We start from the raw sequence: 19,557 nt of genomic DNA, 5'->3' as shown, positions 1-19,557 counted from the left end.
TCCGGGACAACTTGAGACACGACCAAATTTAGTTCCTAACAAAGAAAGACACAAATTAAAGTTTAACAATCATATAGCAAATACACGTTACTCAATCCGTTAAATTTCACATCAATATATTTAGATTTAACTTCTTGTAACCTCATCCCCCGACGAGGATCATATTCTACAACATGCAGTATGATATTGATATGAAACAAGTGTCTTTATTGGATAATTATTATCCAGCACTAGCCATTCAAATTTGGGTGAAATTTAATGGAGAGACTTATGTGTGTCCCAAATATATCCTTAGGAGATTAATTTGAGTATTGTTTTTTATTATAAATTAGATTGAGTCACGCCCAAATTGTTAGGGAGCAATTTTACTATTTAGTCAATAAAATTATATTTATGATTGATTTTTAAAATAATAAAAATGAAATACTATATAGAAAATAAATGTTTGCTTAGGGCCTTTGAGTTAGCTTTCTGACTATTTTATAAACATATTTGATCAAATATAAGTGTTTGATAAAAAAAATCCATTCAAACTAATAGAATATTCTATTAAGAATAATGTAAATTAAATTGTTAAAATCGAAGAGGATAATTTATGTGAACAGATTCACAAGATACATCTTAATAACATACAACGACATATGATGAATATAATGTTTACTTGATGATTGATATGAGAGAGTTAATTAGTATAATGATAAGAGAGGTTACAAGTTTGATCTCCACTCTAAGCAAGTTTGATCTCCACTCTAAGCATTTTGCTAACAATAATATTGGTAATTGAAAAAAAAGACAACATAAAACAATAAAATATTTGCAAAAACTACCAAACTAAAATAATGTATAAAGTTAGTCTATATAACATCTTTTTCTTTAGATACTCAAGGTTAAAGACACCAAAATCTTATAAATAGTTGATTATAAAGCTAATTTGTCAATGTTGCTAGATATTTGGGTTGTTAGTATGTAACTTTGATGTTTAATAATAAATTATATAAATAATCGATATAAAATTGATTTGGCAACTGAGTTGAAGTAGTTAACAATTAAGGTGATAAAAAGAAATCGTGAATTCAATTATCACTTTTAATATAATACTTACTATTATTCATAGTATTAATTATTAATATTAATCGTTTAAACAAATAAAATAAAATATAAATGTGATAAATAAGTGTTTCTACTTCATGTAGTTTATATCTTGTATTCTGTAGTTTATTAGTATTATTTTTTCCCTTTGTACATGCTCATTTTTTTAAGTATTCGGCATATCATCACCCTTTTACAAATGACAAATAATTTTTTCTTGTTGTCCTTCAAAACAAAAAATACTAGTAAAGAATAAAGGTATTTTTTAGAATCACAATTTAAAAATAAAAAACTGAGTAATGAAATAAAGACAGCTTATTTTATTATTACTTTGAAGCATTGTTGTAAAAAAAAGTAAAATCACACCCCTTTAAAGATATTAAACATTAAAAAAAAATGTATTTTTGTTGTCCTGAAAAATTGTATTTTAACCCATGATACAGGTATAATGCACCATATAAATGATCCACTTTAAAGAGGGTACGTAAATATGAATCAATCTAGCTTGTCCCACTCGACCCCATCATGTAACCACTAGCACTTTTTCGGGGGTCTCACTCAACTCATTAACTCAAATGAGTGCAGAGTGCCACCTAATAATTTAATTTTTTTTTTAAGAAAATAATTTAAATTGTTAAATGCTTAAATCTCACTCCAAGTTTGTGTCTTAGGCCACCTTAGTGCTGATTGATTCAGTTTAACTTGAAAATATTGATAATTTAAATTGGCTTAACTAATGCAGTTTTTTCTTTCAAAATTGTAAGTACAAATCAAATATACTCACATTGATGGATTTTTAATTCACAATCAAAAGAATTGATTATTTCATAGTTACCAAAAAATTGATACTTGAATCACTTTTAAAAATGAAAATTCTCAAATTAAATCTATGTACGTATATCAAGAAAAAATTTCACCGGTATCAAAATAATTGAACCACTATTAGTACATTTCATATATATATATATATATATATAAAGTGTATAAATAAAAAAAGATAATATTAAATTTATCAAATTATTCTTGTTAGCTATTTAATACATTATTAATGTTACAAATGTATAATAAAATATATTATATTAAAAATAATACAAATAATATTAATTAAATAGTATAATTAACAAATATATATATTAAAAATTAAATGATCATTCATGTTGAGACAATTTTTATTGTAAATAAATTAATTATTCTAAGACGAAAAAAGTACTATAAATTTTCATTTTTATACAAATTAGTAATCCAATAAATTCAATTGAGTGAACCAAATTATGGATTTAGCTCCTATAATGTGAATAGTTTGAAAAGTAAGAAAACTAATATGATTTTTTATTCACCGATAATATTATGAATATAATATTAATTATTAATTTTATCATAAATAATCCATTCTACTCTTTTTTTTTTAAAATAAATTATTCATTTTAGATGAATTACATATTTAATTGATTTATTTTGGTGTTTAAAGTCTGTTAGGTATAACTATCTAATACAGTGAATGAATAACAAACACATATTCAAAACATATCGAAGAAAACTAATTAATAGATATTTATTCCACTTAAAAGTTAAACCCCAATTTATTAAATTGTGAGAATTTAACCACTTTCACTAAATTCAATACATTGTGTGCTATAGTTATTTGACACACATAACAAGAGGAAGAGAAAAAATCTAATCGACTAAATGACGACTTATATTTGACACACATAAACAAAAACAAAAAATATCTAATCAACTCAATTCAACGACAACTTAAATAAATAATCAAGTTCACTTAAATTACATTTAAATTACTTTTTTTAGGCAAGTTCACACCTAAATTACTATTTCTCCAAAAAATCTATATACAAATCATTAAGGTGAGATTTAACAATTCAATTTAAATCTAACAATCTTCTTTTTAAGATATACGTTGTCAGAAAAACTTTTGATACAAAAATACAATATTATGATTCACTTCACTATCCCATCAAGAGATATTATAACTTTAATATCACTTGTTGAAAAATCTAAGAAAACATTTGAGCAACATCAGACTAGACATTTAAAAATTTTAAAAGACTTTTACACATGTACTCTCTCATAATTCCCAACTAATAGTTTGTGTTTTAAGAAAAATGAGATATTTTTCACTTTAAGTCACACATGACTAATGTTGATTGATCCAAGTCACTTAGATTATTATACCCAACAAAATCAAAGGAATTGAGGAATCTACCCTTTATTTATTTGATTAGTTTGATAGAAAACAAAATTATAATAAACTTGAACTGATTTGAATTTGTTGTCTTCTTAAAATTAAAAAGAACATAATAACGTACAGATCCACTTCTTAATCACCTCTCCCGCTCTAACAAGAAAAAGAAAAAGAAGAAAAAAAATATGCCATTGAACTTAGTTGAATAAGCTAGTGCTACCTTTTTTTTCTACTAGCAGTAATGATATTGGAGGCAATACTAAAAATTAAATGTAAGCATATTTTCAACCAGAGTTTCGAACCCTTTCAATATGGTGTACTCCATTTGTTTGATACACAAGTAGATGAAATTTTTATTAAATCTATAAGATATAATTTAGTTAGTAAATATCAAAATTGATAGGTAAAAATCTTATTGTAAATTCAAATTTGATATTTCTTTGTTGTATGCGAATTTATTTTCTATTTCATCACATATTAACAAAAACAATAAAAATCTAACCAACTAAATGGCAACATGATGACCAGCTTCACACCTAAATCACTATTCCTTCAATTAATTTGTTTGACAAATCCTCCAATTAACTTAAAACGGTATTAGATTAAGAAATAACTAAATCAAACAAAGCTAGGAAAATGAGATACAAACAATGAATACCTTCCTAATTCTAACAATATCCGCTACCTGCTGCCTAGCTGACTAGCACTAAAACTACAACCACTAAATATATATAATACAAAAAAAAAAGAGAGAGAGAAGGAACCCGGTTCAAACCGGTTGGTGGAGGTATCACTAACCAACTAGTACTATTTTCTAAAAAGTAAAAACTCAACAAGTCGTAACCATTTGAGTCTGAGCCGATAAACCGGTTTCCGGTCCAACCATCCCTTTCCTCCTCCTTATCTCCAACACTTTGCGGTGGCTATTCGAGTGAACTTTACTGCTGAAGGTGGGACTACAAGCCGGTCTATACTCCGAAAAAAGTCGACCGGATTTATACCGAACCCCACACGCGTTACAAAGTGTTTTTGCGCCCAACGGGCCGGTTCTCCACTGCGGCGTCTTGTCCACCTGACAATGACTACACCGTCGCTGTAACTGGGCCTGGTCTTGGGCTTCACCCACAACAGCTTGGGCCTCAGCCTTTTTCTTCTGCTTCTTCGCTGGTGGCTCTCCGGATACCAAAGGCGGCGACGTGAAGAACGGACGTAAAAGCAATGGGCTAAAAGTCCAAACATGAGGATTGGGTTTTCTATTCTTGGCGGTTCTGGTTTTAGTGATAATTTTAACATTTTCAGAGGGTAAACGTGTAATTTTGACATGCTTGGTTTCATGTTGAGGACAAGCGTTGCTTTGAATTTGAACTGGGTAGAGAAGTGAAAGCTCAGGAAGAGAGTCATCTACAAAGTGAGAAACCCACTCTAGGTCTGCCACGTCATCATCCTGTAAATAAAATCCCCAATTTCAATTTTATAGCAAAAAGAAGGTTTAAAAGAGAGTTCTTCTTCATAATTTAAGAAAATTAATTAATTGAAATGTAATGAATTTGTTGGTCTCATCCCAGACACACTTATAAAAAGTTTTTATAGAGAGAGAGAGAGAGAGAGAGAGAGAGAGAGAGAGAGAGAGACAAACTCACCGGAACGAGTAATTCAGTTGAGAAAATAGAATCATAGGAAGCGTCGGTGGAATTGGAGTTACTATCATCTGAGAGTGAGTGAGAGGAAAGAGATAAACTATCTTTTTCTTCGTCGTCGTTGTGGTGTTCATGGTGAAGAGTATCGTTGTTAGAGAAGTCAAGGAGGTCGTCGACGGAGAAATCCTCACCAGTAACCACCGTGTTCGTGTTCAAGCAAAAAACTTCCTCGCCTAGCGTTTGTTGAAAAACAAACTCCCTCCTTAAACTCGGTTTCAAAGCTTTTGCAACAGCAAACTCCATTTTTCTGCGAACAAATTCAATTAACTATTAAATTTTAGAACCAAACTAAAAACGCTCGTCAAATTCACTTCACTTCACTTCTTATAGTAGAGAAAAATTAATGAACGTGGAAGTTATATGTTTTATTTTTCAATTTAATTACCTGTGAAGAAGAAGAATCGAAGGAGAAACGATATTATGGAGTTCTTGTGTTAGGTTTGAAGTTTATCGTGTTTTTCTTTGTTAGCTTTGCTCTTATTTGTTGTTATATTTTTAGAATTAAAATAAATATTTATATACAGTATACCAAATCTTGTTGCTTTGTAAAAGGGTGATCCAGCATGCGTGTGACATTTGGTCACGTGGTGGGGCTTGACTATTATTGGCATGGTTATGGTTTTCTTTATGAATTATTATTGAATGAATCTTTGATGGCTCCGTAAAATTCAAAATTTCTTTAATCGATGATTCTTATTTTTTGACCTAACCAAAAATGAAAAAAAATAAATAGCTGGCTTGGCCCGGTCCAATGCAAGTGTGTGAAACCGGCTAAAAACAAAAATGTTAAAATCACACGCCGGTTTTGACTGTTACAATCACAACAGGGCACAGCCACCGTGATTGGAGTTTCCGTGGACGGTGATATATCATAAGATAAACGGCTCTGATTAAAGCGCAATTTGGCGGTAGTGGTTTTCAAAAAACAGATTCCACAACGCAACGAATTTGTTACGAACTAGGAAACCGCCTAAGATGGAAAAGGGAAAGCGTTGTGTTTGAAAAATTGGCCCCAGTATTTTGGGTATTTGCGAAAATGGGAAGGAATCAAGGAAGGGATTGCTTCGCTGCGTTGATATCGCCTCGTGACGTGGTTAAATATTTTTATAATAATAAAAGAATTTATTTTTTGTGTTATTGTGAAATAAAACCAGAGATGATTTTTGTTGATTGTTTGGCGCGTGAAGTAATTGACTTTTAAAAGTGTGAGTGAGATTCGTGGCCTCAACTCAACTCAACTTATCACGTTTTAGCTCAACTTGTCCTTGGCGCGTTTCTTTTATGCTTTGTGCACTCTTAGCTGTCTTCCCTAACATGAAAAATAATTATTTATTTTCTCTCAACAGAAATGTCATAGTTTTTTTGTCAAAGTTAAAAAGATTAATATTTTTATATTCAACATTTTATGTCGAATTCAAATTTGATAATTACAATTATTTAAATTTATGATAATATTTATTATTTTAAAAATATCTAACTTCATGAATCAGCAGCAAAATATCGAACTTTACATTAAAAAAAAAAAAAGCATGCTTAAATTTATAAGTAACTTATTACTTTCCGTTGCTTGAATTTCAATGCCGTTTATGATTAATATAAGGATACCTGAATCACCCAAAATACATATTGTACTCACTTTTTTTTTTTTTTTTGAAGAAATATATTGTACTCGCTTAATTTCATCTTCCGTCGCAAATTACTATCATTATAATTTATTTTTTTAATATGAGAAAATTAAATAAATAAAAATTACAACACTTAATGATTATCAGCTCGCCCTATAATGAAGATAGAAGCATCAGAGTAATCTTTGAATTTCAAAGAAAAAAGTTTTCGATTATCATTATCATTTTTTTATTACAATTATTGTGTATTTATAAAATATTTATCGCGTTTATGATTTATACAGTAAATATTGATAATTTATTATAATTTTTAAAAAAATTTATATAGAAAATATTTAAAAGATCCATTATTAATAAAATGCATATTTATCTTTTAATTATTTGATTTGTAAAACACTATTTTTAAAGTATAATTGCCTTTGCGGTCCATTAACTTAAAGTCTTTTATCTTTTTTTTTTCTTTCGATTTAGTCTTTTATATAATTTTAAGTAACAATTTGATCATTTATGTATTATAATGTCAACAATGTTATCATTTTTTTTATAAAAATTCAAAAATCTTCAAACAAAATTCATAAAATTAATTATCAAATTTATAATTTAAATTTTCAAATAAATTCATATTTTTATTCTTTAATCGATGAATTTGATGTTGTTGGAGATGAAAATATGAATTTATTTGAATATTTGAATTATGTATTTGGTGAATATATGAATTTTCTTGAATTTGATATTGAAGTTTATGGGTTTTGTTTGAAAATTTTAATGAATTTTCAAAGTTTTTGTAAAGAAAAGATAACATTCTTATCATTCTAAGATATATAAAGAGTCAAATTATTACTTAAAATTAAATAAAAGGCTAAATCGGAAGAAAAAAAAAAGATATAATACTAAAGTGTTACTTGAAATTAAGTTAATCAACCACGTGAACAATTATATCATATTTTTAATTAAGAATCAGGAAACATTTTTAATGTATTAAAGAGAGAGGATTAGTAAATAGATATAATAATTTAATAATATATGTTAGATTTTAGGATAATGTATTCAATAGTATGAAAAATAATGAAATACATATTTAATTTTCTATAAAGTCTTAACTCTACAATAAGAGTTTAGTCTTTTTAATTCAATGGACAATATCCAAATCATTTTAGAGACAATCCTAATGACTATCAATGTGACTTTAGTTAATTATTTATCCTTCACCTTGTTTTTAAATTACATATTTAACTATGAACTAATTGATATGTTAATGACTATCTTTTAGATAAGTGACTAATGACAAATATAGTGCATGATTTTTTCAATAATTAAGAATCAGTAAAATATGAAACAGAACAGCATACTACGTTTTTTAGATCCACTTCTTTTACATTCTTTAGACACACTTTTATGCAAAAAAAAATAAAAAAAATCAATAGACACACTAAAGATGACAATTATCCCAAGCCAAAATTTGGCACACCATAGTACATTCTTTAGATTCACTTTTTTTTTGTTGATGAAATTAGATTCACTATTTCAAAAAGAACTAAAATATAGCATTTTAGTTTTAATAGAATACTCCCTTTGTCACTATTTATAGTCATTTTTACAGAAAAATATTAATTCTTTTTTATGTCATTTTGATTTGATAGTTTAAAGTTTCATTTGTCAATTCTACTTTATTTCTTATTAATTATAAAAAAAAATTCTACAAAGTGATTGATAGATAATTAGAAAATTTTAGACTCTTTTTATTTATTTTAAAATGGACAAACCAAAACCAAATATAATAAAGTATAGCGAAATAAAGTGGAGTATAATGAAATAAAAACAGAATTGAGTATAATATAATAAAATAAAATATCCATTGTTTGTATTTTTAAAATGGAATTAATAATAATAAGTAATTATATCTCATACCACCTAAATTGAGAGGGATACAAAAGTGATATTAAGTGATAAAATGCATTCCATCACATTCTAACAATGAAATTTATTTCATTTTTATATTGTAGAGGAATTTACCGCGGAGAGAGAGAGAGATTTAATAAAAAATGATAACAAGTTCCTCTTTAATAACAGAAAAATATACAAAACTCATAAAGTATTAAAGATAGTAGAGATATCATACTAAATTTTATTTTTAAACCGTGATCTGATATGAAAATAAACTCATTAAAAATAACTGTTTTAAATTTTCATGAAAAATAAAATTTATTTAATTATAAAGCCTCTAAAAAAATTATTTTATAAAAAGAACTCAGATTTTAATATTTTGAAAATTAAAGCATATAAATATTTTCAATAATATTATACAATATTAAAGATATTAATTTAGTAATATTAAATTAAAAATTAAAAAATTCGTTTTAAATCTCATTAAAATTCACTTTAGACTTTCGCATATATTGGACCGACTTTAACTCTAATTTGAGTATCTATGTTGTTCTATGGTTATACATCATTTGTTTATAATTTTTTAAGATTAATATTTAATAAATATTCAATTTCTTTAATCTAACACCTAAAAAAAATTACTAAATAAATTCCACCAATATTTTTATATCATTAGATTTCAACAAAATTTACTTTAGTACAATTAATTATATGAAACCCTTAAAAAGCAAGGAGGGAGAGTCCTTGTATAGCTAATAATCCTTAATAGTCACCCATGGATGACTAATAAATAAAGCACTTCGGTGGGATATGCTCTACAAAGAAGAGATTGTCAGCGTAAAATATTTTCTATTTTTTAAAAATCACAATTATTTATATATATATATATATATATATATATATATAACTTTGAAAATTATTATAGTTAAAATTAAACGTTTTCAATAATTTGATATGATTTGACAGTTAGTACTGTCTACGGTGTAATTTTTTTTAAGGAGACCATATATATATATAAATGAAATCAGCTTATGGGGTTGGAACAAATTAGGAATGACAATTTGATTTAATTTTCCATCGTCTATCTATAAATCTATCCAATTCATCCACTATCTAATATAAATTTGAATATAAAAGATCCAATTCATTTAATTTAATTTATTTTTTTAAAATCTAATAAATCACATAATTTACGTTCAAAACAATCACATACTTAATTTCACATAATTTACATAATCTAATAAATCACATAATCTAATAAATCACATACTTTTAAAAAAATATCATATATTTATTTCAAAAATTTATTTTTTATTATAAAACTATTTCAATTTTTTTTAATTATTTTAAAATTAATTATTTTTAGGCTAAATTACATTTATGATCCATTAACTTAATTTCAAATAACGTTTTAATTTTTTATCTTTTTTTCTTCTCCATTTCTGTATTTTATCTTTTAAATAATTTCAATTTTACCTTTTAAGTGGATTTGCGTTAAAGCAACGTTAACAAATTCCCTCCTCCGTTTTCTTCTGAGTTTTTTTCTCTTTCACATTTCCAAATCCCTTGTTTGGTCTTCTCTTTCACATTTTCAAATCCTTTGTTTAGTCTTCTCTTTCACATTTTCAAATCTATTGTTTGGTTCTTTCTTAGTCTGAATATTGATTCACTTCACAAAAATAGAGGGAGAGAGAGAGATAAGCATCTCTCACGATTCCAAGTGCACCACAATCATTCATATTAACTTTCCATCAATGTTGCTTCACGTTTTCAATCAACTCAAAGTTTGACCGATAACAACAACAAAATCAAATCTCTTTTTAATTTTATTTTTGCTTAATCTCTATCTTAACTCCTTTATCCACATCTTTTTAGGGTTAAGGTTTCAAGATCGCTACGGTTTCTCTCTTTTCTAACGTCCCTTTTTATGATCTATCAATATTCAACCAAAGGGTATTTAAGATTTGCTTTTGTTTTTAACAATTAATTAACGATGCAATATAGGCGGGGACCCACTACCGTCTCGATCTAAGTCCCAACCCGTTTCAGAGAAATCGTTGTGATCGATTGGATCAGACACCAATGAAGTAGAGAAACTCGAGTCCTTGAATATATTTTTTAAATAGTAATATTTAGTATTTTTCAATATTTTAAAATATTTTAATATTTTAAAATAAAAACAATTTATTCATAATTTTAAAAAATAGTTTAAAAAATTAAAATTAAATAATAAAAATCATTATTATTATTGTTGTAGGTATATAATTTATTATAATATTAAAAAAATTATTAAGTGGACTGGATAGATATCCAACCATTAAAATGTGATAATAGATAGATGGGATAGTTTTTATTTTTAATGGATGAATTGAATAAATTTTTTTTTAAAGAACTTAGTAAATTGTAAATAGATTATTTTGATTCATCCATAACAATCTAAATCCATATCCATTCATTTTGCCACCTCTAGAACAAACCATAAATGAACTCAGTATTACTGGTTCCTAACTAAGATTAACCATCACATTACCAAGTGTTTGTTTCACAATTGTGACAAGTTATTCTTCTAATACGGTAAAAACCAGAAAATAGGTTCGATGAGAAAAAAAATAATATTCAAAATCACTACATCTATAATTGAAAAGAAAACCAATCAAATACTACTATTAGTTGGTCCTGGTCCAAGTGAAACTGAACTCATATCCTTAAGCAAGATTTCGAATTTGATCCTTGTAGATGGGAAAAAAACGTTAATGAAATGAGAAACATTACTTAAATGGTAAGTCACATTTTCTAAAAACAATTATAGTTGACAAAGCCGCAATTACTTAGGGCGATTAAAAAAATATCAATGCAATAACCACGAAAAATAGTATGAGCAAAAAGCTGTGCTGTTTCATTCGATTTAGTTGATAAATGCAAAGTGAAAAATACTACAATTTGTGCTCCAACAACCGGCACCGTCACTCTAATCTGGTCCCCTAATCACTCTCTCACAAGGTCACATGTAGATGGGGAATCTTTTATTTAGAACCTATATCGCAGAGGGTCCATTACAAATGTTTATGTGGTTCTTTATTCTCTATCTAAATAAATAGGTATAGATCAGAGACCTATAATATATACATTATTTCAAACAAAATATCCGAGTTCACTACCAAAATTGGATGACTCCACTCCAATATGACAACATATCAACAAGGAGTCAGAGCACAGATATTAAAATAATCTTCTTCCTATATCATAAAATTACCTTGAGAAGGAGACTACCAAAAGTTGAGTTTCAACACCTCACCAATTATGCAACTGAGAAGTGATGCTTTTCTCAACAGGATGATATTGTGTATGCATGTATCTCCTAGCTTTCTCAGAACCGGGCTGCTCAAGCCACTTGTCATATAAACCTTTTATAATGGGATTGTCAAACGGATCTGCTGCCAATACCTAACATATGGAGAAACATAATCATTCCCGGTTTAAAACTATAAACCTCTGAAAAGAGAAAAACAGTACACAACCACAGTTAAGTTACTTACAAACTGACCAATTTGAAGCAAGAATCAATATATTACTTTTACATGTAATCGTGAGAGATGTTTTCAAGGTAATAGGATAGAATGACACACAAATTGTAGTACACGGACAGAAAAAAAAAATTCATTGAAAACAATAAAGTCATTTTTTCTGTTATACAATAATAGGAAACAAGGTGAATGCAAGATGACAACTTTGTCATTGAAAATTAGTGTGAAATCTGAAAGTGGAAACATAGGCATTTTTAGTTTAAGAAAACATTTTGTTTTTATTTTCTATTTTCACTTTTAATTGCAAAACTACCACTTTTCATTTCCTTTCCTGTTTTTACAGATTTGTAGTGAAAACTGTATACACTGAAACGAAAGGACAGTCTTTCGATTAAAAATGAAAAAGAAAATGTTTTCTCAAATCAAGCGTGTACTAAGCTATGTCTAGACTTGTGATGTTCTCGTTAATACACATACAGACAAGCGCACACACACACCTTTATGCAAATCAGACTTTTAAAGAAAGGAAGTATAACATGAAAAACTAGCTAATCTAAGATAATACTCACATTTTCCATGTAAACTGATTCTAATAAATGACTCAGTTCTATAGCAGATTGCCCTGAAACTGGTTTGATTTGACCTCCCCCATTTAAGCAACCTGATTCAATTAGCATTGTTTTCAGTTAATACCTACTCAATTTCCAAGCCTCGTGAAAAAGTTAATATTGAAAACACTATGCAAACTAATGCAATTTCAGAAAATTGAGAAGTAGGGTACCTGAAGGGCATGCCATGATTTCCAGGAAATGATAATCATATTTCCCTGTTTTAAGTTTTCGTACAGTGTTTTGCAAGTTACGGAAACCATAACAGAGAGCAAATTTCAACACTGTTTCTCCCTCAACCTGCATAGACAATATGATTCAGAACAATAACCAAGAGTAATACTCAACTCCTCGAAATAGGACGCAAACACTCTTTGAAGAAAACAAAATTAGAAAATATGATTTAGAACAGTAACCAAGAGTAATAGTAATACTCAACTTCCCGAAATAGGATGCAAACAATCTTTTGAAGAAAACAAAATATGTATATGTTACTACCTCTGGTCCCAATTATAAGAAAAAAAATTAAAAAACATAAAAACCAAATAACTAATTTAAGATTTTAACTTTTTAAATCTTTTGACAGATATACCCTCATGGAAAAGTGTGGCATTAAATACACTCACTAAATTTAAAAAGACAACATCTTAAATAAGGGCAAAAAAGTCTCCAATTTTTTTATTATAATTAGGATCGGAGGGAGTATTATCTATAATAATAATTATATGAAAGAGGTGTGTCATCTGTTTATTATGGATTCAACTCAACATAGCCAAACAACCCAATTAGGTATCATATTCTAAGCTGGAATAGGATAATCCAAAATACCAATAGGATGAAATCTCTAAATAAAAACTAATAACAACTAACCCTGGTTTGTAAACCCTGATTTTGGGATCAAAACCCAAAATAAAATAACAAAACTAGCAGCCCAATCTTCACGATAATATGGCAGGCAACTTTTAAATATATATAACATATACCCAGAGAAACAAAATCTAACTATACTGGACAGCAAGCCCTTAGACTTATCTTCACAACAAGAGATCAAAGGTGAGAGGAATAATCATGGACTTGTCATCGTGTCAGAATAATAATCACAAGAAATCGAGAGTTGAACTTTAAAACATATGGCCCCTGTAAACTGTGCTGAAAATTTATGTCGTTATGAAATGGTTCTTCATAGGTGGATATCAGCATTTATATAATAAGATATACGATAAATACAACCTTTACTAAGGTGGATAACAACATTTTTTATGCATAGCATAAATACCGAATCTTTATATATTTAGATATTCAAAGGTCCTAGGATTTGATAACAACCTTACTCACAAGAATTTTTATATATAAAGAAGTTCGTAAAAACTTGCCTCCAGAGTAACTTCCTTAAAATCTGAATTTCTAATGTTTCTAAAGTTCAAAGGGCCATCAATATGTCTTCCGAAAAGTGTTTTAGCAGCATATCGGAATATTGTTTCTGCGTAGCCTCCAGAGCTTCCGCGGACTCCATAGAGGTATCCTTCTTCGTTAATATTTGTTAGCCTGCAAGAACCACTGTGTTGGAATATCGTTGTTTGGCAATCACAAGAATTTAAGCAAAGAAAGCAATTGTAAGCTTCTTACAGTTTATCCAGAGGAGCCTCTTCTAAGCTTTTAAAAACAACTTCTTTTAACTGTAAGATTGAACCCAAAACATGACTTAATATACACATCATTATAAGGAAGAGTGAAAGAATTCACACAAAATGATGGTATGCATAAAATTTAATAACCTGAATCAGTTCCAAAATCTCTCCAGTTGTCAATACTGAATCTACCTCCAAAATCATGCTATCTTCACCTTCACGCCCTTCGACATTAGACTCTAATTGGAAAACAAAGTCGTCCCTAGAAGCCTCTAGCTTCTTATCATAACATGGCATCACAGTGACATGGTATACTTCTTCTGGCCTGTTGAAACAATGACACAAACATTTCACTGAGAATATCACTATAGGAATTGCAGCATGCCAAGCATAACATAGGTTGTAAGATATCATCAAAAGATTCGGTGACCCGACAACTTCAGCGCAAACACATGTGTGTTCACCCTGTCAAGTTATTATTTGGAAGTTAAATCACAACCTGAGTCCCATATCTTGGCATACATAACGCTTTATGATAGTTCCAATTGTTTGTTGGGGACTCTTCACTGATGAAATGTAAGGTAGAACAAAGGATCCAAGTTGCTTTTCAGCATAGCATATCCAACCTGCATATAGATGTTCACACCAATATTCCCGTTCAATTTCCTACTTCTAAATCCAGAATCTAAAAAACATACCATCCAACATATTTTTATACCTTCTACCCAAGTTCAGACACATGTCAAATATAACCCCTAGAAATCTATTTACTGATAAGTTAATACCTTAAGTAAGTTTTAATACACTACACCGTTTTTTTCTTACAGTTTAGATTGTGAGATATCGCCAAGTCATTATACATGGGTCAAGTCGTGTCTGGCATCCAAGTATATATGCTTCACAGACACGATTTTCTGAAACTAAGATAAGTTTAATTTCCATACCTGGGCATGCTGATGCAATCATAGGTAGGCTTGACTTACTCCTCTCATCATCTACCAATTGACTTTGTTTATATCTTGTGGTGAATTCCACGCAAGATTCAACCAAGGTCAAGTCTCTACTGCAACTTGTATCAAAAATAGCCTTCACCCCCAAGGATTTGAAAAATCTTGTCAACTTTTTGAAAGCCTGCAATATCAGAAGTTTTACACTTACCAAGGGGGTCAAGAAGTTGGAATTTTGCTTCCCAAATTTATTCCAAGGAAGAACCTTATAAGAAAAACTATACAAGAAATTATGAGCAAGAGCATAGTGTCACCTGAAGAGGAGAAACGCCAAAATGAGCTGCAATAGAAGCCCTTGACTGTGGAGAAACAGAAACAATCACGGTCTTTCCTTTATTAATATTGGATAGAAACTCATCCAAACCTTGCTTCTCCAGCATAACTGTCTCCGCCGATGTGACACATCCACTGTATTATCAAACAAACAAATTATTATTCCATATAAAACTTAACTTGCGCCTTGACATTATCAACTGCATCGTAGACTGAGAAGCACAGTCAACATCAAATTTTAATGAACCATTTGTGTGCAATTAATGGAGAAAATACAGGATGAAACTAATAACTACTATCTAAAGCTCAAAGCAAGCTGCATTTCTTTAAGTATTCTTTTCAAATGCTTGCAAATGGTACAGAATCAATTTGAGCACTTGATATTCTCAAATACCTATTGGCCCCACCCAAACATACTTAGTTGTAAGCTGTAAAAAAGGATCAGGTGGTATGCTGTTTGGACAAATTATGATGCATATCACCATTTATGTAAACCACTTCACCACTTAACAAAGGAATCCTAAGCGCGTGGAAGATAATGAAAAAAAAAATCTTAGAAAGACTGAAACAGACAAAACTTTGTTATAAGGACCAAAATGATATAATGGGGTATATCATAGACTATAAATCATTTAAGCCTTTTTTCATGTTTCTGTTACACCCTTTACAGCAGGGAAAATGATCAGATATGATACCTTGGTGATCAAATTCTCAAAGACATTATCCCCCGGCAGTGTTGTCGATAGCGGATGGCAGTCCATGGCAGAGATGCCAAAGTCCACTACTTTTGGCAGCCATATAAACAGCCATGGCTGCCATCACGTGTAAAATGGCCATGGCGGATTGTGGAAATCCCACCATGGCTACCATTTGATAACACTGCTCCCCGGTTGCTTTCCTTATGATCACTAGAACTTTCTCTCATATTTACTCAAGGCAGCTTAGCAACTACTCTCAGATTTTCATCTCTAAATCCCTCTAAGTTGAAGCCACAGTATTTTTCACACTGCAACAATATCACTCTTCCATATATTTACCAAATGCATAATACACAATCTAGTCAAAGAAAAAAATACATAATACAAAAACAATTAGGGCTTGTTTGATTGTGTTTTACTTTTTAATTTTTGAAAACTATTTTATAAATATTAAAAAAAAAAATTGTTTGGCAACTCTAGTTTTTAAAACAGTTTTTGACTATAGAGTTAAAAGAACTGAAAAATGAAAAGTAAAATACCATTTATTTGTTTTGCTTTTTTATATTTAAAAAATATATTAAAAATAGTTTTACAAAACAGCTTTTAGAAACAAGTAATCCAAACGAGTTTTTGATATGTGAATCAAGCAAGCCCTTAGTCATGCCAAACACTAGTTTCACCAATAAAAGAAGAAAAAAGTAGAGAGAGAGAGTAACCTGCAAGCCAAACAATCCTTGAGCGAAATTTTAACAGGTCCTGACTTCACTTGTCTGTCAGCTATTGAAACCTACACAGACATATTTACACGTAAACAAATGAAATAAAAAATTAACAAACAACTTTCCTTTGGATTCACAACCATTGAGTAAAGTAAAACGATTATGTTAAGTAAATATATACCTCAACTTTTTCGGGCTTTTTCAACCCCTTGAGGGAAACTATGCAGGCCTGCGACGGCGCAATGAAATCGTTAAGATCTGCTATCCGAAGCGCCGGTGAGAATTTCTCAGACATCTCTGAGAAGTGGTCAACGATTTCTTTGGGTAATTTAAGAACTGAGAGCAGCAGTATAACAATAAGCAGTAAGTTAACAAACGGAAGATGTGCAAAAAGAATGCAAAATTAGGGTTTCGATAAGAAGGGAATGGAGAAACGAACACCGCCACAAGCCACTAGTTTGCGAAGCTACTATGAATCGAAACTCCAATCAGGTAGTTAACTCTATTTGTTTAGAAAAAAATAAATTATTATGAATGAAGTTGAAAATAGAAGATCATCGAAGATGGTGGAGATAGAGAATAACCGTGCGGGAGACGCCGACGAGATGGGCGTGTTAATTAATAATCTAGAGAGTTACACAAAAAGAAAGAACAAAATATAGGTTTCAACAGAATACTAAATCTTGTGAATTCAAAAATTATAAATAAAACTTTTGATTTATTTTGATTCTTTTTCATATTTTTCTAGAAAAAATAAATTCTATATTTTTTTTTTAAAACAATTTAAATTCACAAAATAATTAATCCATAACTCTTTCGATGAAACCCACAAAATTTAATTAAATAATAACTCAGAGTCTTACAAATTATCTAAATAAAGTGTTTAATATGAGACTTTTTAAAAGGATTATTATATTTTTGTGTTAACCACTCTAGTTTAAATAGAAAAACGAAAATGTGAAGATAAATGAAATGAGTACATAATAGAAAGTTGAATGACTATTTGATTGTATGTTATAGATTTAATTTATGGTAATACCATTAAAAATAGGTAAATATAAAATTATTTTTAGGTGTTCAATGAACCTTAAAGTATTATCTATTTTTTTACAAAAATATCATTCCATCATTTTAAATTTTCTTTATAAAAAAAAAATAGTTATCTAGTTGTTTAATTTGCATAAAATCAAATAAAGGAAAAATTATGTTTCATGTTTGATTTTATTTTTGAATCGTGAAAATACAATAAATTGAGAAACTATAAGAAAAGTGAGAAAAATAAATTATATTCATAATTTATACTTTTCTTTAACATGTCATATTATCTTCTTTTTTATTAGTTAGCATTTCTTTTTCCAGCTTTTTATTGGGTAGAAAAATATAAAAAATAGGCCTAACACATAAAGAGAAGTCTAGGATCTAATGTGACTAATGTATAAGGTATTTGTGAATATAACATTCTAAAATAACAAGTGTTAAAGAATATATTTTTTAACATTTATTTTAATACTCGTTTCTTATTATGTGAAACCATTATGTGTTTATATTTTGAAAATGAGTATCGTATAATGTAGTGATCTACATGAATTTGATTCAATAGAAGAGTGGGTGTTATAAAGTATTTATATAATTTATCTTATAAAAAGTAGGATAATGATACTGATTTTAAAATTTTACGGAATCTCTTAAAATCAGTATCATTAAATGATAAGTTCCAATCCAATAGAAGATGATGGCAATTGTGATCACTCTGACATTTGACATTGACGACAAATTACCCGGTCATAAGTTAAATTATCTATCATTATTTGTGATCTTATATTAGTGCAATAAACATCATCAAAATCCAACCTAATAAAATTATTGAATGCGTTACCATCAAAATATATATTGATGAAGCTCTCTGTAAAGGAAATGAAGTCACAATTATGTAAATAAGGATTTTATGTATTTAGTTTACATACGAAAAAATAGAGAAAAAATGATAAATTCTAACAAATTTAGTTAATCACCTATAACATATCTCTCAAACCCTCCTTAATAACTTAATAGATTATAAATTAAAAAGTATACAAAAATACACATTTTAAATTATTTTAAAATTAAAATATTTTTATGATAAACTAGCATTCACGTATTGGTCTATAAAATTAATATTATTTATCTTAAAAAATATCAAAAATATTGATTTGACTATTTTTAAAACAAGCACATTTAAAGTATATTTAAATAAAATTAAGTCTTTTGTTGACCTCTATTATACATGAAATTTAATTGATAAATTAACTAAATCGATTGGTATTATCTAATTTCAATAAATATATTGAACATTATTTAATTATGTGAATTTTATAATTTTGAAAATAGTGATTTTTTTTCACAAATAAGGAGTTAAACCCTAATAAACAACACTAAAATCTCTTAGAAAAACTTATCAAAATTCTATCGATTAACACCGTAAAAGAGGAAAAATTAGTGATGATATTATAAATATTATGGATCCGTAAAAAAATAGTGTTTCGCTTACATATTTTATAAAAATTATTGATAAATTTGCATCAAATACTATATCAATAAAATAATTTAAAGGTATTTTAAAAAAAAT

General features: G+C 28.5%; 2 protein-coding genes across 4 annotated transcripts; both read right to left on the bottom strand.

Annotated features, from left to right (window-relative positions):
* Positions 1–3,870: 3,870 nt before the first annotated feature.
* On the bottom strand, positions 3,871–5,511 carry LOC101509846 (GATA transcription factor 7). The gene is made up of 3 exons (XM_004500716.4): positions 5,372–5,511; positions 4,930–5,233; positions 3,871–4,733 (listed from the first exon to the last, which is right to left on the bottom strand). Exons 2-3 carry the CDS (start codon positions 5,227–5,229, stop codon positions 4,119–4,121), a joined length of 915 nt encoding a protein of 304 aa, XP_004500773.1. The 5' UTR covers positions 5,230–5,233; positions 5,372–5,511; the 3' UTR covers positions 3,871–4,118.
* A 5,859-nt stretch (positions 5,512–11,370) lies between these two features.
* LOC101510159 (protein NAR1) lies at positions 11,371–17,658 on the bottom strand. Of its 3 annotated transcripts, XM_027334846.2 has the most exons (13): positions 17,537–17,605; positions 17,392–17,454; positions 17,134–17,288; positions 16,950–17,020; positions 15,517–15,670; positions 15,200–15,386; positions 14,755–14,881; positions 14,403–14,580; positions 14,254–14,303; positions 14,001–14,172; positions 12,801–12,927; positions 12,589–12,680; positions 11,371–11,939 (listed from the first exon to the last, which is right to left on the bottom strand). In XM_027334846.2, exons 3-13 carry the CDS (start codon positions 17,245–17,247, stop codon positions 11,787–11,789), a joined length of 1,425 nt encoding a protein of 474 aa, XP_027190647.1. In that variant the 5' UTR covers positions 17,248–17,288; positions 17,392–17,454; positions 17,537–17,605; the 3' UTR covers positions 11,371–11,786. The 3 variants fall into 3 exon arrangements, with proteins under 3 accessions (XP_027190647.1, XP_012571507.1, XP_073225180.1); XM_012716053.3 differs by lacking the exon at positions 17,392–17,454 and having other exon boundaries at positions 17,537–17,658; XM_073369079.1 differs by having other exon boundaries at positions 17,134–17,618.
* Positions 17,659–19,557: the final 1,899 nt, after the last annotated feature.

The sequence above is a fragment of the Cicer arietinum genome, chromosome 5 (genome assembly GCF_000331145.2).
Source record: "Cicer arietinum cultivar CDC Frontier isolate Library 1 chromosome 5, Cicar.CDCFrontier_v2.0, whole genome shotgun sequence".
NCBI lineage: Eukaryota > Viridiplantae > Streptophyta > Magnoliopsida > Fabales > Fabaceae > Cicer > Cicer arietinum.
This window is presented reverse-complemented; position numbering and strand designations above follow the sequence as displayed.

Excerpts from the sequence above, each read along its gene's own strand:
- LOC101509846 (XM_004500716.4), bottom strand. The coding sequence starts at position 5,229 with ATGGAGTTTGCTGTTGCAAAAGCTTTGAAACCGAGTTTAAGGAGGGAG. Across the intron at positions 4,734-4,929 it reads CAACTGAATTACTCGTTCCG|GATGATGACGTGGCAGACCT; the intron begins GTGAGTTTGTCT and ends TTTTATTTACAG.
- LOC101510159 (XM_012716053.3), bottom strand. The coding sequence starts at position 17,247 with ATGTCTGAGAAATTCTCACCGGCGCTTCGGATAGCAGATCTTAACGAT. Across the intron at positions 17,021-17,133 it reads AAAAGCCCGAAAAAGTTGAG|GTTTCAATAGCTGACAGACA; the intron begins GTATATATTTAC and ends ATGTCTGTGTAG. Across the intron at positions 14,304-14,402 it reads AGATTTTGGAACTGATTCAG|TTAAAAGAAGTTGTTTTTAA; the intron begins GTTATTAAATTT and ends TCAATCTTACAG.